At 53.1% G+C, this 19,777-nt stretch overlaps 1 protein-coding gene across 4 annotated transcripts in view; it reads left to right on the forward strand.

Annotated features, from left to right (window-relative positions):
- Positions 1 to 19,777, forward strand: part of Gse1 (Gse1 coiled-coil protein) — a 342,813-nt gene that overhangs the window by 105,276 nt on the left and 217,760 nt on the right. For all 4 annotated transcript variants that reach the window (XR_005283292.1, XM_038312424.1, XM_038312423.1 and 1 more), the window contains exon 2: positions 16,787 to 16,976. Coding sequence is in view for 3 of the 4 variants with exons in the window: in XM_038312424.1 (XP_038168352.1) it covers positions 16,787 to 16,976 (190 nt within the window). In the remaining variant the exon portion in view is untranslated. The remainder of the gene's footprint in view (positions 1 to 16,786; positions 16,977 to 19,777) is intronic.

Genomic DNA, 19,777 nt, shown 5'->3' on the forward strand with positions numbered 1-19,777 from the left:
ACAGCCCCTCACCCATCCTGAGAACCCCTCCCCATACTCAAAGTCTGCTCCCTCTTGGGTACCCTGGCCTGGTCGTGCCAGTCTTTCTGAGTTTCCTTCCTCCCTTCCCTCTCCCTTGCCTGGGTTGTCTGAGGGTTTCTAGAAGCCTGTTCACAAGTGAGGATTCACTTGCATAGCCCCAGGCTTGTAGAGCTCAGTGGCTCACATTCAGAGCCTGGCCTTGGGGCTAGATGTAATCCAAACTAGCCAGTCGGGAGTTAGCAAGAATTAAGTTCATCCCTTTGCTGTGTGGCCTTAGGCAAGACTCCTAAACCTCTCTGAGCTCAGGCCCTCATCTGGACGACATCTTTGTGGCTCTGGGAAAGGGAAATGTGTGTGTGTGTGTGTGTGTGTGTGTGTGTGTGTGTGATGGGGGACAGTTCATCAGATCCTGGACCTCTGATGAAAGGGCATGTGTACCAGAATGCATCCGGCTCCAGCCCATTTTGTACTTATTCACCTCAACCCTACAGATTATGGACTAGGTGTCCTGGCTTCCAGAGGGGCCGCAGAAAGCTCAGAGAGACGACTCCACTTGCCCTAAATCACACAGCAGAGTCCACTGCTCTTCCAGGTCCCAAACTGTAACCACGGGATTTCGTACATAGAGCCTCTCCCCTCCCCCATCCATACTCTCGCTGTACAGTAGGGCTTTTTCAACCTGCCTGATCTGCAACCCTTTAATACGTTCCTCATGCTGTGGTGACCCCCCCCCCCACCAAGGATTATTTTTGTTGCTACTTCATAACTGTAGTTTTGTGCTGCTGTTATGAATCATAATGTAAGTAGCTGACATGCAGGACATCTGACGTGACCCCCCAAAGGGGTTGCGACCCCCCAGATTGAAAACCACTGCTTTCGACAACAGGGACAGTAGGAACAGCAAGTAAGAGATGCGGAGAGAGTCCCATGCTGGCTACAGCGACCCACCGCTTGGGGACCCTTCTCTCACACCCCATTTTTCTCTCCACAGGGTCCTTGTCTTTGGCAACTGTCCACTGTAGGTGGCCATGCTGGGTACCTGGAACCCTAATGGACACCGTGACCCTCTGTCCCACCCTCCTGTGCACTCTGCCTTCTCCCACTGTGAAGTTTCAGGCTGCCTCCCTGCCCAGTGTCTTGTGGACCTGTGGTTCTGGCACTCCAGTGCCCTGGCCAGGGATCCCCGATGCCCAGGAAGCTCTCAGAGCCCCCTGCAAGAAGCTTTCAATTCTGATTTATCTCCCAGGTGGTGTCTGGCCTATCACCATCAGGAACAAATTCAGATCCCCACCCCTTTACCTCCCACAAGCCTTTGTCCCACCCAGGAACGGAAGAAGCATCACTGTAATGGGTGTAGGGGGTCGTGATGGGTGAACACCATCAGTGGCCACTTAGACTCCAGTAGCCGCGTGGCTCAGCACAGCACAGTGGTCCTCAGAGACTTGGCTGTGTCACTCATGATTCCTGTCCCTCATCTCAACACCCTGTTGTAGAGGTCAGTTGGCTGTTGGGTCACATCATCTCCCTAACTGCTCCTCCCCGCAGTGGGGCCACCACGCCCTTGCCTCCCTCCTTCGGTTTTCTTTGGCCTGTTCTGCTCATGTGGTTTACCTAGTCTCATGGAGTCTGGTGCCAGGGTCAGGATGGAAGCTTGGTGCCACCACTGCATGGTTTGGATGGCCCTGCGCCTTGCCAGAGAGTCAAAACGGGGTGACGGCAGAAGCAGATTTAGGTGGCCGCGGTCTTCTTGGCTTCATTCACAGCCGCTGTCCGACCCATACCAGTCACTGATGATAGTGGGAGATGAGGTCATAGGACGGCCACCAGCAGTGACAGACTCCATGATGGCCCCAGCTGAAGCTGATAGGAGGAGCCAGACATCAGCTTGAATGTGACTCTATTCCTGCCCCGAAGTGGATGCCCCCGTGTTACAGCTCCTTTTGCTAGAGGCTCCTCCTCCCACGGCTAGCGGCTAGCGAGGCCAGCACTTCCCTGTTGGCTGAGGGCTGCTTTATTAAGCTCCTTTCCATTGCTGTGATAAAACTGTACAGAGGGTTGCAGTCCCACGATGGCAAAGGTTTGGCAAGCAGGGACAGCTGAGAGCTCGTGTCTTGATCCACAAGTAGGAGGCAGAGAACCACACTGGGAATGCTGTGAGCCTTTGGAAACCTCAAAGCCTGTCCGCAGTGACACACCTCCTTCAACGTGGCCACACCTCTTGATCCTTCCCAAACAGTTCTCCCGACTGTGGAGGCTTTGGGGACAGCACAGTCACCAAGGTGCCAACCCTGTCATTACTACTGATCATCGTGTAACAGCCTGACCTCCGACTTACAGACTTCCTTCTGCCCCAGCCTCCCAAGTCCTGGAGTGACAGCAATGTGCTGCTTCCTTCTGCAAGGTCCAGGGTCAGCAGGATGAGGCAGTGCCACTGTCCTCCCAGCCCTTGGGTGGGGCCACTCCACCCATCAGAGCATTGGAACTGCTGCTGAGCTGCTATAGCCTTTGTCTCCACATGGCCTCTTTACCAGGCAGACCTTTGTGAGTCTGGCACTAAAGCAAGGCGCAGGCAAGGCTTTGCTCCAGAAGTCGGGATGCTGATCCTCAGAGGCCCACGAGAGTACCGTCAGGGTGGGCGTGCCAGAGACACAGCAGAGTGGGGTCATGCCCAGCCTGGTAGGCTGTCAGCTGCTAAGCCAGCCAGCATGTACCCACATGTGCACATGCATACCTACTCCTGCATATCATATGTGCATATACAACATGCCCAGAGCACACAGTACCCTCATACACTCACATATTCATACATGAATTCCTAGATGTAGGTATATGTATTTTTGTGTGATATTCTGGCCCACACCTTCCACATGTGTGCACACATGTAGACATGTATAGGCAAGTATGTTGTCTGTATACTTGCTAGTGTTTGTATATCCCCCACATGTATATACACAGTCTCCTAGCCAGTCCCTTCTCTTCTGCCATGTTACATCTCTAACCTCATGCAGACCTCTCTCCTGTGGACAGCTACCTAGTGCTCGTAGCATGTGCCACCCTTGAGACATCTAAACAGGGCTGTACCAGGGTCTGAGACAGCGCTGGCACACTCTGGTGTCTAAAGAGAATTGCCACCAATTTTTCACTATGTGCTTTGGGGTCAATATCTTTTTTTTAATTCTTTAAAAACATGATGAGGGGCGTGTGGTGGCCCATGCTTTTAATACTAACACTTGGGAGGCAAAGATGGGTGGGTGGATCACTGTAAGGGCTAGCCTGGTCTACATAGCGATTCCAGGACAGCCAGAGCTACATAATAAAACCTTGTCTCAAAATAAAGAATAAACAAGCAAACAGAAAGGATTTTAGATTCAGAATGTGGCCTGGCAGAGCACATGTGTCACTGTTCAAAGTCCTGGGCTCTTTTCCTGCACCACAGAGAATAAGAGGAAGAGGACACCCACCGGAGCAAGGGACCCAGGGTAGGAGACTCTCAGGTCCCCAGGCCTCCTACTTCCTGCCTGGCACCTTGACACCTGGTCCTGTGCTGCCCATAAGCACAGCAGGGCTGGCTCTGTCTCTGTCCCTCCTCCTCCATCCCCTCTATCCATGCTTACCTCCTCTCTCTACCCCTTCTCTGACTCCCCCTTTATAGCCCATTGTAAGTTGCCGTGAGCTGCTGAGCCACCAGCGTGTGTACATGCGCGCAGGTGTGCACAATTGACCAGCCCCTGAATCCTCTCCAGATTGTTGGACTTTTTCAAGGGTCATTTTGCCAAGACGCTAAAGTACAGACTGAGGGTGACGGGGTCTGCTGCAGAGCAAACGGCCTCGGTGACGTGAGGCAGCTGGATCTTTGTCTCTGTACCTTCCTCCCCTCCTGCACAAAATGGGCACCTACCTAGTAAACAGGTTTGCCAACGTAAGATTTAGAGGGCGCTTGAATGGCTTGGTACATGATGATCAAGAAATGTAAGCAAATAGAAACATCTTCAGGGGCTGTGGCAGATTTTATGTCTTAGCTCTGTTCCTACCCACCCCCAAGGCAGACATTATTGTGTTATTTTACAGAGGAAGCCATAGCTCAGAGAGGCTCAGTAACCTTCACACATCCACACAGTCCTGTGTTGATCCGCAAGTAGGGAGGTCATGCTGCTTTGGTATTTTTTATGATTATGTCGCTCACGCGCAAACCACCACATAGCCCAGCAAGCCTAAACGTGGCCCACCTCTCGCCACGTTTTTTTGTTTGGTATTGGGTGGACATGCAGTGACATTGCAGCTGAGCATCAGTGACTGTCATGGGCCATGAGCAACCAGCCAGGTTCACTATCCTGCGGTGCCCTGGTGTTTACTCTCAGAGGAGAGTCAGCTGGCTCATGGGCATCTCAGTATGTTCATCAGCCCAGGAGCCACGTGGCAAGTCTGGGATACTTGACTTAGTGCATGTACATGATAACCTTGGGACGGTCTGCTCTGAGTCCACCCAGGGATTTAATCATCCATGTTTCTGACAAGGGACATAGTCTTCCTCTCTCTTGAGGGGCTTGCTGGCCTTGCCCAGGTGGATACAAGCCTAGATTCTGTGCCACGGCATCAGAGCACATCACAGATTTGACCAGACCCGTCATGACCTGGCCTTGTTCCTACTGCGTGCTCCCCGCCATGACCTGGCCTTCTTCCTACTGCGTGCTCCCCGCCATGACCTGGCTTTCCTGCTGTGAACTTCACAGCCGCTTATTCCCGCTCTTCTCTCCTGCCTTTTTGTTCAGCCAGGACTCACGTCAGCCAATTATTCCCTCAGATCTTTTCAAGGAAGACGGCCGTGAACGGGGACAGAAATTGCTGTCGTCTAGATGCGTCTCCTGTGTTAGCTGCTTCCCTGAGACGGGAGGGAGTGACGGTGTGGGTTCCTTCCAATCTTTTCTTTCTTCTTTCAGAAGAAAAAAAAATGAGTCTGGCTGGATTGAGACTCAATGGTGGGCTCTCGCCTAGCCCTCGGGAGGCCCTGGGTTCTCCACGCCCAGCACAAAGGAAAGAATAAAAGCTCCTTTGCTGGTCAGTGTCACACTCTGTCTGGCTTTGTTGTGTTTGGAAGCAAGGGCTCCCTGTACTGCCCAGGCTGGCCTAGAACTCATGACCCTCTTGCCTCTGCCTCTCAGGTTCAGCCAACAGTGTCCAGAGACCAACCAGCCCCGAGTCTGTCCTTCTGGTATTGGGGAAAATAAAAAAGAGTACCAGAAGTTCAAGGTGATCCTCTGCTACATCTGAGGGAGGTTCTGCCTCAGCATGGCTGGGGCGAAATACTGCCATCTGCCTCCTATACCGATGCTTTTCTTTAAAAAACTTCATAACATTTATATTTTTTACTCTGTGTGTGTGCGCGCGTGTGCGGTTGTGTGCATGACATGGTGCATACGTGGAGGCCAAAGGACAGCTTGCAGGAGTCAGTTCTGTCCTTCCACCCTGGGGGTTCCAGGCATTGCATGTAGCCCTCAGGCTTAGCAGCAAGCTCCTTTATCCCTGAGCCCTCTTGCCTGCCCTCTGGCCAGCAGGATTGGGCTCAGCTCAAGGCTCTGGCTGAGGGAGAGCTGAAGAAGCTCCACCTCACGAAGGGACAACGTTTGTGTCCCTATCACTGGAAATGACTGGGTGATTCGAGGACCACTGTTTCCCATTCTGAGCGCAGGCATTTCAGGTCAAGTTCCTCCTGGGCAAGGTGGCAGGCAAGGTGAGGGTCCAGAGCTCCTGGCTGTCAGCCCAAGTGTGCAGCACAAGCCTCACCTGTGGCGGTGACAGTGGGCGTGTACTTCATGGGCTGCTGTGGGGACTGAGTGAATTAAACACAGGGAAAGCACTTAAGGTAGGCACTGAGCAGAACAGACGCTGCGCGTCTGCCCTCGATCGTCTCATCTCCATTCAGTTTATAAACACGTGCACACAAGCCGGGCCGTGTGCTGCACACCTTTAGTCCCAGAACTCAGGAGGTAGAGGCAGTGGATCTCTGAGTTCAAGGTCAGCCTGGTCTACCAAGCGAGTTTCAGGACAGCCAGAACTGTTTCACAGAGAAACCCTGTCTTGAAAAACCAAACCAAACAAACAAAAGCAAACACTAAAAGAAGAACAACAGACACACACACCACTGACTGTGAGCCACCATAGACGGAACACATGGTCAGCCGAGGGCCCTTTGCACCTCCCAATACTCACATGGGTATTGGGCTCCAAGAACTAGGGCCTTAAGGCAGAGGCCACACCTTGGCCTCTCATGATGCTAGCTTGCTGTGCCCCCGTCATGATGGGCAGCAGAGCAGGTGAGGCCCTTCTGCATGTCTTCAACTGCCATCTCCCCCTGCGCTGTGGGACCTCCCAGCAGCCACCCAGTGGATGCTGTGAGGCCCTGTGAGCCTGTTTGCTGTGGTTGTCACCTGTTTCCAGGAGCCTGTGACAGGCACCCTGCCCCAGCGTGCATCCCGACGTGTTTTCAAAGGGTGTAATTTCTATCAGCTTCAATTAGAGCTATTTTTATTTTGTCGCTCTGAAGAACCTCCCTGTGGTTCAACTGCCATTTCTCACTGTTACACTCCTGGCAAGGGAGAGGAGAAAAATTAATAGTCTCCTGATCACTTTGCTGACGGCTGTCAGCGCTTGATGAACTGACTGCCCCGGGTGGGCGCTCTGTATGTTCGGCAGTGATTATGTCGTGGGCATGGGGGAGTAAGGCCCAGATGGGGCCTTTGGCAAACCCTCAGGCCCCGCTCTCCCAAATTCTCAGCACCTGCCAGGTGTGTCCCCAATCCCTGGTCTCTGTATTAACCCGGGTGCACTAGGGCTGGCATCTGTAGTCTCTCTGCCATGTGTAGTTATATGGATTGCCAACCGTCTCCGAACCGCGTCTGGATGGGAACCATCCCCAGAGTCCACTCGTAGTAAGCAACTCCGCAGTTGACCCGGGGAAGCAGAGAAAATATCCATGCAGTGAAGCCCAAAAGTGGGATGCAGCCTGGCCAAGGGCCAGCAGATAAGGCAAGGTACACACCCTCGGGACAGAGGGGACATCCTTCCTCTTGGCCTAGAGGAAGGAGGGACTATATAGTGAAGGAAGCCGAGGACGAGAAAGCAGCCAAGCCTAGGAACACGCCTCCCTATCTCTCGCTCAGCTTGTAGAATACAGAGTCTGGGGACACTGGCACTAACAGCTTAGCTTCCCCGAGGAGCCCAGCAGCGCCAGTCACTGACCTCTGATATCAAGAGACCTTGAGCTCTGTCTGGTGAGAAAAACAAGGCCCCCGAAGGGCACATCCTGTGAGATCCCGTTTGCACAGCCTGCTGGGAATAAAGGAAACAACAGAAGGGACACGGTGGCAGTGGGATGTTCCAGGTCTTCCCTGGGCTGAGGCTAGGAGCCCGTGGAAGGGAGGAAACCGTGGCGAATTGAGCAAGCGTGCACATTGAAAGCCAGACCCGAAGGTCTACGCCGAATCTGTGGGTTGCCTTTGTCATGCCCTGTGTGACAGGCGCTGTAGACTGTGTGCTGCAGCTGTGGGGACGACTGAAGGGCACGCAGGGTGGATCTGCCCCGTCGCTCACACCTGAAACTCACTCACCAGCAAATATGTTAGATTTCAAAAAGGCTGAAACCAGAACTGAGGAGTTGACTCAGTACGTACATGAGAACCCCTGCTGTGCAAACGCAAGGATCTGAATTGCGATTAAAAATAATAATTATAATAAATCACCCGCCCGCAACCTCTGTGTGGGGTGGAGGTCGGAGGCCGGGTGGAGATTGCTGGCTGTCAGCTGAGCTCCAGGTTCAGTGAGAGACCTCGTCTCCAGGGAGTAAGGTGGAGAGCCATGCAGCAGGATGCCTGACGTTCGGCTGGCCTGTGCCCACGGGTGCATGCTTCACACACATACACACAGACATGCATGTGTACACACACAGAAAGAGAGAGAGTTAGGTCACATATCTCTGTGACTGAGAGCACTTCCAGAGCCCTAGTGAGACCCAGAGGTCTCCAGGGTAAGGAGACCTTTCATTCTTGTTCAGTAGCTTCCCTGACTTCCTCCTGACACGGCCCTGTTGCGGGCCTTTGTTCTGGAAGTTCCCGTGGCCTGAAACACTGCTGTCCATCCCTGCAAATAGCCTTTCTGTGACCCAGCTTTGCTTCTTCCCTGAGGTGTCCTGGGGATGCTGGGCTAGACCCTGAGGTTAGGGTGCTGCTCAGAGGAGGAGGATGGTTTGAGGTAGCAGGTCTGAAGCCTCTGAATCTATGGTCCTTGGATGTGGTGGGTGGGGCAGTGCCCAGTTCTACTCAGGAGGGGACCTAGGGTCCAGGAGATTTCACTGAGGAAGAGCTTGGGACTTTGGGGATGAGGGACAGGGACATTGGGGGTAGAGGCTTGTGATGGTGACTGACAGATAAACTATGTACGCTTCTCCAGCACCCTGCACCCAGCTTGGCCTGCCTGGGAACCTGGTCCACAAGCCTGGTGGGGCCATTCTTTGGAGCCATGGCAGGGGCAGTTGCTTAGAAAACAGTATGGCAGGAAGGACTGGCCAACCCTGGGCAGTGTGCCCATGACCCTCACATATGTGCTGGTTCACTCCATGGAGCCCTTACTTGGCCAGTCTCCCTCATGGCCACCCAGGTGGCTGACACTGCTCATTCCACAGACATGGAAGCCAGAGCCAGGAGAGGTGCAATCACTTGACTGTGGGCGGGGTGTTCACAGCAGCAGGCCAAGTCTCTGTTGGGTTCCTGCAGGACAGCGTTCTCATGGCCCAGGTGTGTGTGTTGGGGGGGGGCAAGCAGGTGGGTGCACCAGGCAGCTTTAGAGTGAGTCTATCTTCCTACATCCCCTTGGGGCACACCCTGCAGACTTAGGTACCCCAGAGGCCGTAGGGGTCCCACCATCATTACAGCTTCTCCCTGTGGGGCTTCTGCCCATGCCGAGGCCAGGCCACCCTTACATAGACTGCTTATCCTCCGCATCCTGTTCTTCTACTGCCTGTCTCCCCCTCACTCCTTCAGATTGGCCAGCAAACAAAACACCGCGGTGCCCATTCGCACTCATAGTGAAAGATTTGGCGCAGCTGGTCTGTCTGCTCTGTAAGGTTAGGAATTGTTAGCTGTTTCATTGACTGCTGTATCTATCCCAAGCACAATATTGGACACATAGTAGGTGCTAATAAAATGGGTGGGGGATGGATGGGTGGATGGATGGATGGATGGATTTGTGAGTGGGTGGGTGAGAGAGTGAGTGGGTAGATGGATTGAAGGATATTTGGATGGGTAGGTGGGTGCCTGGGTAGATGTGTAGGTGGGTGGATGGATGGATGGATGCATGGATGAGTGGATGGGTGGGTGGGTGGATGGGTGGATAGATGGATGGATGGATAGATTTATGAGTGGGTGAGTGAGTGGGTGGGTAGATGGATTGAAGGACAGTTTGGATGGGTAGATGGGTAGGTGGGTGGGTGGATATATCAGTGGATGGACAAAGGAGAGTGACATGTGATAGAGAGCCACTTTGGGCCACTTGCATGGCTCTTGGATCAAAGCATTGGGAACAGACTTGGCAGTGGATGGTGTTTGAGAAAGCTCTCCTGTCTCAGATGTGGTGGGGCTTTAGGGGACTGTGTGAACAGAGCCCAGCAGTGGATGATGGAGAGTGGGGAGCTCTAGGAGTAGAAGATGGGCCCCAAGGAGAGACAAGGAGTTGGGGTCCTGTCTGAGTGTCTGGCTGCTTCTTCCCTTAGCCTTGACTGTGGCCTTCCAAAGAATGACTGCTCCCTCCCTTCCTCCGACACGGGGACCAGGCTGGGTGAGCTGCCTGTTTTCTGTTTATCCCAGACTCAGTTTCCCTATCTAGATCGTGGCATGGTCCCACTCCCTACCAGACCACCTGGCAGAATCGCTGCACAGTTCCCTGCCCTGGCTCTGTGCACACTGTCGTTCCTTTGTCCAGGCGCTTAGATAACTGCAAAACATGAAAGCAGAGACAAGAAACTCCCATCTTTCCTGGTGTGCCCTTTGTCCCCTTGACCTTCTGTTGTCCCCAAGACTGGTGGGCTTGGGGACTCCTCCTCCAACCCATGAGTGATGGGGAAGAGACCCCCAGCTGCGCTCCTTGCCAAGTGGGTGTCTGCGCCCACCCCAGCCCCAGCCGGAGCTGCAGCCGGAGCGCCCCTAATTGCCAGCACAGATGTGGAAGCCACCAGCCTCCCCTGTGCGCTCGGCTGTGCCGTGTGCTTAATTAGCCCCTGATTACTCATTTGCTGGGTGCCGTGTGTATTCCATATCTAATAACTTTCCAATTACGCCTGGCCGCTGCGCTCACACTAACCCTTTAGCTGTCTGCTGGTCGGGGACTGTGCGAGCGAGCGGCAGTGCTGTGCTCTGGGCTGAAGCCTCCCCCCACCTTTAGTGCAGGATCTGGAGTTCTCTGCCTACATTATGGAGCCATCAGAGGGAATCAAGGGCATCAAATGATGCTTCTGAGCCTCTGACATGCCATCTTGCAAGTCCCACTGGAGCCGAGCTAGTGCAGTTTCTAATGATGATGCAGCCATGGTGGGGTGGGCAAAGGGAGTGGGGCTCCTGGGGGCAGAGCTGGCTTGTTCCTTCCTTCGCACCATCATTGGCAGCTGGTACTGGTCCTGTGACCTGTATGCCCCTGACAGGTCTTGGGAGGCTGGCTGGTGCTCCATGAGGTAGAGGGAGCAACCTTCCTTCCCACCCTTGACTTATTTTCTGTGTGTGGCTTCTCCTGGGCTGTGGGAGGGTGGCACGGTATTCTCTGGTGCCATCGGTGCTGCCACCTGCCCCTCATTCCCCCACCGTAATTCTCGGTTCCACGTCTAAGCTTCTGGGCCTTGCTCTAGAGGTAAACCAGCATCCTGATGGCAGTCCCCCTGCCCCATCCCTACCCTGTTGCCTACAATGCAAAACCTAAGTCCTGATGGGGCATGAGCTCTACTGGCATTTTTGCATCTGACAGCACACGATCCCTTCTGAATTTGTGGCTCAGACCTTAGATATCTTAGTGTCCTTGGGGAGCTGGGCTGACTCCTGTGCCTCAGTTTCCCCCACTGCAGATGAATAGTGGGATTGACTAAATGAGTCAGACAGGCACTTCCTCGAGTTCATGACCTTCCCTATGCCTATGCCCTGGACTGTCAAAATGGGCCTGGTCATGGACTACCAGCACTGCCTAGCGTGGGAACAGCTAAGTCCCTAAACTCTGCTGTCCCTCTTGGAAGCAGCACCATGGTAGCACTTCCAGGCTGTAGAGGAAGTGAAGCCACACTACTGAGATCTCCCAGCAGGAGAGAGATGCTGAGCCCTGGCCTCAGGCAGCCTAGAACCAGGGGGAAGAACAAACCCTCTAACAGCTAGTGCTAGACCTCAGTGTCTCCATTCGCAGCCTGGAGGCTGCTGCAGGGCCTCAGCTTGAAGCCTGTTCTTAGAGATGCATGGTTGGTTTGCTGGGGGGGGGGGGAGGGGAGACAGGAAGATGAATGCTAACCGAGAAAGGGTGACATGAGAGGTCCCACGTGACAACTCCATTAATGTGAAAGTCCCCAGTAGGGGAGAGTATAAAGGCAGCCTGGAGCACTGGCTATAGAAGCTGAGAGAGCCTGGGTGAGACAGGGAGCGACTGCCCTGGGGGCTGGGAAGACAGAGAAAGATTGACCTCCAGGAGTATAGGGAAGATGGAAGAAGGCTCCAAAGATGATGTCCCCAGAGTTAACTGGACATTTGTGGAGACAACCCCACAACTCCACAAATTTACAAAAAGCTGTTAGCTGGGACTATTTATTTATATTGTAGGCATTTAGTGTGTGGGGACACAACGTATGTGCCACGTGTGCATGCATTTAGTGTGTGGGGACACACGTATATGCCACTGTGTGCTTGCATACTCTTTCTCTCTCTGCTCTGGTGCTGGAGATTGAACTCAGGTCATCAGTTTTGACAGCAAGCACCTTTACCTGCTGAGCCATCCCACCAGCCCCAGAACTGCATGATTGAAATACTTGCTACTAAATTAATCTGGGTTCAATCCCCGATATTGGAAAAAAAAGATAGTAGATAAACTGTATAATATATGAAGTGTATTTCAATAAAACTTAAGATAGTAGAGATTTCCAATTTAGAGAGACCTTGTGAGCTGATAAAAATTAGTTAAATAGAATTGGGTCCTGATAGAACACACATCCATGTGCACACACATGCGCAGTATGCACGCACACACACACACACACACACACACACACACACTCACGCAGGCATGCACCCATGCACTAACGTGCACACACCCACACATGCACACACATGCCCTTCTCCTTTTGAACAGGAATACAATGTCTGCCTCTTTCCTTCCTTTCTGACATTATCTGGCATGGCATCCTCAAAAACCACTTGAATTCCCTGGAGAAAACGTGGTGATGTGGGAGTCCATGAGGGATGTGGATGGCAGACTGTGAACCCTTTTTATTTTGGAGAGCCATAGAAATATCCTTCTTGGCCCCTGGCCACCAGCTGACCAATGCTAACTCAGTGGTTGCTGCCCATGGAGGTTCCGGGGATCATGGACTTTATCCAGCTAACCATTCAAAGCCAGGTGTGCCCCGTGTGTGGCCCTGTAATGCTGTGATTGCCAGGGTTCCCTGGAAAGGGAACGTGAGGACAATAGTACATGCCTCAGGTATCATAGCATTTTACACAAAGACCAGAGGGGGACCCAGGCAGAGAGGAGACTCAGGTAGGCAGCCCAGGGCTGCTTTCCATTAGGAATTATGTTCAGTGTGGCTGTGGGAAGATGAGAAAGAATGACGATGGATGAGAGACTTAGCATAATCTACAGCCCGTCCAGGCACATTCATTAACCCTGATCAAGTCCCCTGGGATGAGGGAGAAGTCAAGTATCGTCACTTCCAACAACAGTTATATAGCATAGCAAGAAGAGCTAGGCCAGAAGAAGGACCGGCATGTGGTCCTCTGATCCAGGCTCACACTGCTCGGCAGACAGCAGGACCAGGCCACACATGGTTCTAGAGCTTAGCATTTGGCTCTGCTTAGCATATGGCAGGGCAGGGACATATGAAACCGTCAGTGCTGGCTGCCTCATCCTCTGGAGACTCGGCTGGGGCAGAGCCATCACTCTGACCACGGCTGTGGTCTGGGTTATTGACCTCCAGGACAGAAGGCTGTGGTGAACGACCATTTTCAAGCTATCTCGGAGATGTGTGCTTTCTGCTCTCCGGTCTCTATCCCCAAGTGGGCCTTGCTGGGGAATTTGATAGCTCTGTGAGTGACTTTGAGAGACGTAGCACGGCTCCAAGCCCTGCCTTACTTTCCTACCTAAGTGCAAATTGTTTTTTCAGTTGCTGATGTTCTTAACAAAGAGAATGCAACTATTAAAGGTAGCATTAATAGATGCTTCCAGAAGCACCTGAGATGCAAGAAGGGACAAGCATCCTTCAGCCTGCCTCCTGTTGACCCTGAGTAGGGCCGTCTTCTGCATCCTTGCTGCTGAGCACCTTCATGTGGGTCACGGTCTTGCCCTGTAGGGTGGTTTGTGGCCCCTTAAGAAAGGGCCGATGTCTGTCATAGCCCCTTTGTGACAGAAACACACAGTAGGTCTAACACACAGTAGGGCTGCCGCTTGGGTCTTAGTTAGTTCCAGAGGTAGTCAAGTTGACAACCAAGAATAACCATCACATACAGATAATGTTGATGGATGGACGGACAGATGGATGGATGAATAGATGGGTGGATGGATGACTAGATGGATGTTGGGTGGGTGGGTGGACAGATGGACTTGTAGATGGGTCAGTGGATAGAGGAACAGATAGAGCCAGGCTGGGCCCAATCATATGGTTCTTGATATGACATCCCCCATGTCCAGGCTGCTGTCCTTCCCTGCCAAAACCTACTCCCCTTGAAGGCCATGTTCAGATTCTACCTGCTCCAGGAAGCCCTCCTGGATCTCCCCCCTCTTGGGGAGTCCTCCCACCTAGCCCTTGAAGTGCCGTTCCCACCCTCTGTCTCTGCCCGTGACTCCTGACTCCCATCTGCTGCTCTCTGTTTAAAAACCTCATCGCCCGGTTGCTTCATAGCTGACTGAGGTCACAGCCAACTTCAAAGCCCCAATTACTGTGCAAGTTCAGACAGGTTGCTGTGCCAATTCGCTGGCAAGGGGGCAGCTGGAAGGTTCACCGCGTGAGTCTGTGTAAAGGCTTAGACTGGTGTCAGCACATAGTAGGTACTTAGCAAAGAGCCTTCCTTCCCCTTGTGTGCTAGACTCAGTACCAGTTCCCACTTCTACATCCACAGCCCCTTCCTGGGGTGCCACAGTGTGCCCAATTTCTTTGCCCCAGCAAGATCCTGCTGGTTCTTCTACTCCAGGAGAAAAAAGCAGGTCACAGGTAGGGAACAAGCCTGCGGTGTTCGCAACCCTCTGCCTCCCTCCAGCCCGTCCTCAGAGGCCATCACAAGGACATTGCCTGATTTGACCCATAAGCCCTCGCTGGCAGCAGGAATCCCTGGCTGGCAGCATAGCCTTCTGCCACCCCCTCATGGATGTGGCAATGCTGTGTCTGTGTCTTTAGTTTAACCCTGATAGAACTTTCCATGGTGGTTTAGGACAAGGTTGTGAAGTAGCCAAGCCCCTACAGGGGCTATGCAGAGCTTGGGGATCCCTGGTGCTCCAAGGGACTCACCCCAGGTCCCAAGGAGCAAATGAATGAATGAAGAAGTGATATGCATGGCCCAGCATGCTGCCTCCTGGCTCAGGCCGCACGCCTGCCCTGGGCTTGGGGGTAGGGATGGGGGTGTGCAGCTGGGCAGTGTTTCCATATGGATCCTGTAAATTAAAACATTCCAGGAAACAGCGCAGTAAATTCATCCGCCTCTTGCCTGCAGGGCTGGTGGGGGCGAAGCTCGCCTCAGGAACTCCGAACATCCGTCTCACTTAGTGTGCTACTCCTACGGAACTAAGCCCTGGGAAAAAAAAATTAAAAAAATAACTGCATGAACAGAAAATGACTTCACACCAGTCCTGTGCTTTCAGTGGGGAAGAGGAGGAGCCATCAGCCTGGGCCTGGCTCCCTGTGGCCCAAATTGTCTTCCGGGAGCTGAGCTGGCCCCAGCTACCCACCTAGACCCGGGAATCCCCCTGGTCTGGGCTGACCCTGCTTGCCACCTCAGCCTCCTTTTTTGAGACCCCAGCCTTGGAAGGGGGGTGGGACAACTAGAATAGTCAAGGTCACAGGCAGAAGGAAGTGTGTGTGGTAGGTAGGAAGGGGGTTAGAAGGGAGGCAGCCAGGTACTGTGGTATGGGGGTTGGGGCCTTTTCATTTTGGGGGTGAGAAGGTTCTAGAGTTGGATAAGGTGATGTGGGACGGAACTGTGGTAATTTGTGAATTCCGTGTTGGGTACGTGGTCCCACAACTTAAATCCATCCAGGGGGCTGGAGAGATGGCTCAGAGGTTAAGAGCATTTGCTGTTCTTCCAGAGGTCCTGAGTTCAATTTCCAGCAAGCACATTGTGGCTCACAACCATCTATAATGAGATCTGGTGCCTTCTTCTGCAGAATACTGTATATATAATAAATCTCTAAAAAAAAAAAAAACTTTAAAAGAAAACCGGGTGGTGGTGGCGCACGCCTTTAATCCCAGCACTTGGGAGGCAGAGGCAGGCGGATCTCTGAGTTCGAGGCCAGCCTGGTCTACAAGAGCTAGTTCCAGGACAGGCTCTAGAAACTACAGGGAAACCTTGTCTCAAAAAAAAAAAAAAAGAATCTGGTTAAATCCATTCAGAAGAGGGTCAGTGAGGTAGCTCAGCCAAGAAGGGTGCTTGCTGGCAAGCCCAACGACCTGAGTTTGACCCCTGGAATCAACACAGCAGGAGAGAACTAACTCCCATATATTGGGCTCTGATTTTTGAGCCTAACTCAAGCAAGGTGTCCTGGTGGGGACTAGATGCCTGCGCGCAGATGGGTGTCTCTGCAGAGACTGTCGATTCCACAGAGGTGTAGGGTGTCTGCTCCCCAAGGCTACTTACCATTCACGTGTCCCTCTGACTCCATGATGCAGAACCATCGTGTCAGGAGGTGAGGCCAGGCAGACTCGTGGTGTAAAGGGGAAGAAACCAGGCAGTAGCCCCTCTCTTCCATGAAAGATTCCAAGGATGGTGCCCATGGGTTCCTGAGCCCTCTCCACTCACTCTGTGGCATGGGGAACCTTGCCCATGCCTGAAAGGCCGTCACAGCAGAACCTAGAATGGATGCTGTATGGTCTCTGGTCTCAAGGAGATTGGTCGCCACAGGACTTGGAGAAGTGACATCCCCACTAATCTATGGGGTGCAGCTGAGATAGCCATTCCAGCTTCCTAAGCTGAACACCAGGGTCCTGTGGTGAACTGCACAATGGCATATAGATGTCCCCCGGGGACAGGATGCATAAGGTTGGACCCTGGTGCATCTCCCCACAACTTTCTCTTAGACACCAGGGTGCCTACCAAAAGCTAGGGCCTTCTATGTCAGGATATCAAGAGATGGACACATAGTTTTACAGTATCCATTATCTTGTATCCTGGGGTCCGTGGCTAGGCAATGAGGGTACATGCTGTCTTCACTGTCTGAAGCCAGCTCAGCTGGACTGCTGACCACAGAGGTCAGGCCACAGTAAGGAAGGATTAGCAAGATAGCCCAAGGCCTCTCTCCTTCCTGGCTCATTTGTCCTTTTCTTTCCTTATAGGTCACCTCTGCCCCTCTGGAAACTCCTGCAATTGTCCATGCTCCTGCATCAGAGCCTGAGCTACAGCCAGTGCCCCCCACAGATAGTCTATCCAGGGGCACCAGGACCTCCCAGGAGCTGCGGCCAGTGCCAAGCCAGCAGAGTAGCCGGGACAGCTGGGATGGAGACGGAGCAGACCTCATAGCCACAGGTAGCATCATGTTTTGCGTCTCTGCATATAGACTGGGCCTGTGCCAGCCCCTGGGCTCTGGCTCTGGAGCTGAGCTGGGGTACTGAGGTCAGAGTTGGTTCTACTTCACACTCTTGGCCCTATAGGGCTCAAGTCCGCTTGTTGGTATTTGGAATTTTCACTTCATGGTGTGGTATTTTACCTGTGCACTGACTGATCGTTCGTGCCCATAAATGCCGTCACAGCAAACATGAGCCTGCAGGTTGTTTCTGGGGAAGGCGGGTATGAGTGCCAACTGGCCTAGGCACTTGTAAAGGCTTTCCTAGTGCTGGGTCAGCAGGTATGAGGATGTCCATGCCAGGGCTTCCCAGCTTGATGGCCTTATATTCCTCTCTTGCCGTTCAGTGGCTTTCAAGAGAGCTGTGGCCAGGGTGGCTCTCCTGATCCCATGGATCTCTTGTGGGCTCCTAGGACCTTTTCTGTAGGTACTGAGGACACGGTGGACATTTGTCTTCTTCTAGCCTCTTCTTAACGTCCTGGAGAGCCGCACTGAACCATGCGAGACTCTCTGGAGCAGGCTGTAGTAAAGAGGACCCGTGGGAACCTGATGCATGCTGTCCCTGGGGAGGAGTAGACACTCAAGGACCAGCCTCGCCACCAAGGGGGTAGAAGCCAGCAGCATGGCTTGCTAGAAAATGGTAGGAGCTGGGGCTGGGGAAGGTGACAGGCAAGCCAGAGATCATGTGGCACGTGTTTGGACCACCGCTTTGATCTGGCCCAGGCTTTGATCTGGAGTGTGTTCATCTTGCAGTTTGTCCTGTGCTGACTTCATGTCCTCTGTGAAATTGACTCAGTTCCCAGATGGATCCAACAGACCAGGTGCTTATGCCGTGGGGACCTGGGAGGCTTCAGACACTGGCAGGTACAGGCAGGGTCGCCATACAGCAAAGGAGGGGTGCAGGGCAGATACCGCCAGAGATTGGCATCCTCTTAACCCCTACACACGCATATTCATCCAACATGCTCTGAGCCTTGCATCTGTGAGATGGCATGGCGAGGGGTGGGCCTGGCTTTCACAGCAGGCCTGGCTTCCACACCAAGGGAAAGGTTTGCTGTGTGTGAGCCTCAGAGCTTAGTCAGCACTGTTGGCTTCCCCCGGGTCCATAGGAGGAATGTCTTGCTTATGTGAGCAGCACCTCCCTTAGCTCCGCGGGCCTGCCCTTTGGAAACTAGGGTGCTCTGATTTGGCATGAGCCCTCTGAGGTCCAGTACATACCTTTGTGGATTGGGTCTTGAAAGCCCACGTGTCTCTGCCTTGCCTACCCACTCCTCTAAGCAAAGTCTACCCTGAGATGCATCTGCAGAGCACATGTGATGCCACATTCCCCAGGGCAGGCCAACCCCTCGACATGGTGTTCTATAGGAGAGCTGGGCCACTGTGTGGCTGGAGAGGTGGCACTTGCTTTGGGCTGAGGGATCTTCAGCAAATCTTGTCTCCCAAGCTGAGTCTGTGAGATATGCCTCATGGCTGGTGGTCCATGGGTTCTGTGACACCTAAGCAAGCAGAGGCTTGTGTGTTTGTGTTTGTGTATGCCATTTCACATCAGAATACTGTGTGGTGGGCTCAGGGAGGCTGAGGCACTCATCCCTGTAACACGGCAGTGGTAGGGTACTGGGATTTGAACCCTGTGTCCGGCTCCTACAATCTGCTTACCTATAGCCCAGCAGTATGAATTCTGACCCAGAAAGTTCCGGGTCACAAGTTTTGGGAGTGACATTTCAGTTTCTAGTATGGAGCCCTGTTTTGGAGCCTTTGGTGATAGGCCGTGTCATGTTTGAGTCCTTGACAGTGAGGACCCCAAGTCATCATTGTGGACTGACACCCTCTAAAGGCTAGTACTGGACATGGGGGTAGGAGCAAGAGGTGTCTGGTCAGACTGGGGCCACAATCAGACATAGACCTACCTAGGACACATTCTCACATGCACACTCATGTATGCACGCACACATGCACACACACATACATGTTTCCCTTCTTTCTAGGGCTTCACACCAAGGAAGCACCACTAGGGCCTTGCTGTGGTAGCTTCAGACAGTCCTGACTTATACGGTCAGTCCTCTCCAAGGGTGGTTTGGTCATGGCAGGAACGGGATATATACTGCCTGGCAGGGCTGTAAAAACTTCAGCCAACCATTCCTCAGCTCTGGTTCCCTGCAAGCACGCTATATATAGAAGTTGGGGAAAGGCCTGGCTAGGCCAGGGCCCCCAGGAATCGCAGTGTCAAACAGTGAGTTTGGAGCCAACGGGTTGTACCCACCAAGATTCCAGAGTTCATCAGATTTGGTGTCACTTAGGGAACAGGGCCACTTTTGTGTCAGGGATGGTTTGCCAATGGTGAGACTTCTGGTGGCTAACCAGACATCCTTTGTGTGGGCAGCATCAGCCCGTGGGCACTGCATTAGGAGAGTCACCGCTGGTTGTAGGCACAGTTCTAGGCCATGGGGAAAAGGACTGGCATCTGCCAGGCTCTTTCAGCTCACTTCTCTGTCCTTTGAGGACCATGGTGATCCAAGCCATGGTTCCCCTAGCAAGCAAGGCCCAAAGGAACCTTGGACTGGTGGCCAGTCCCTTGGTGAGGAGGAGGATGCAGTTTGGAGTCGTGGGTGGGCAGCTGTCCCTGCAGTATGAGGGCACCTGACTACGTCAACATCCTTGAGCATCTCATAGGACCTAGAACCTTTTTAATGTGTGTATGAAATGGAAGCTGGCAAGATGGGCGTGGGCTCTCAAAGCAGTTGTCCTGTGCTGAGCACAGGCTCCT

The sequence above is a fragment of the Arvicola amphibius genome, chromosome 15 (assembly GCF_903992535.2).
Source record: "Arvicola amphibius chromosome 15, mArvAmp1.2, whole genome shotgun sequence".
NCBI lineage: Eukaryota > Metazoa > Chordata > Mammalia > Rodentia > Cricetidae > Arvicola > Arvicola amphibius.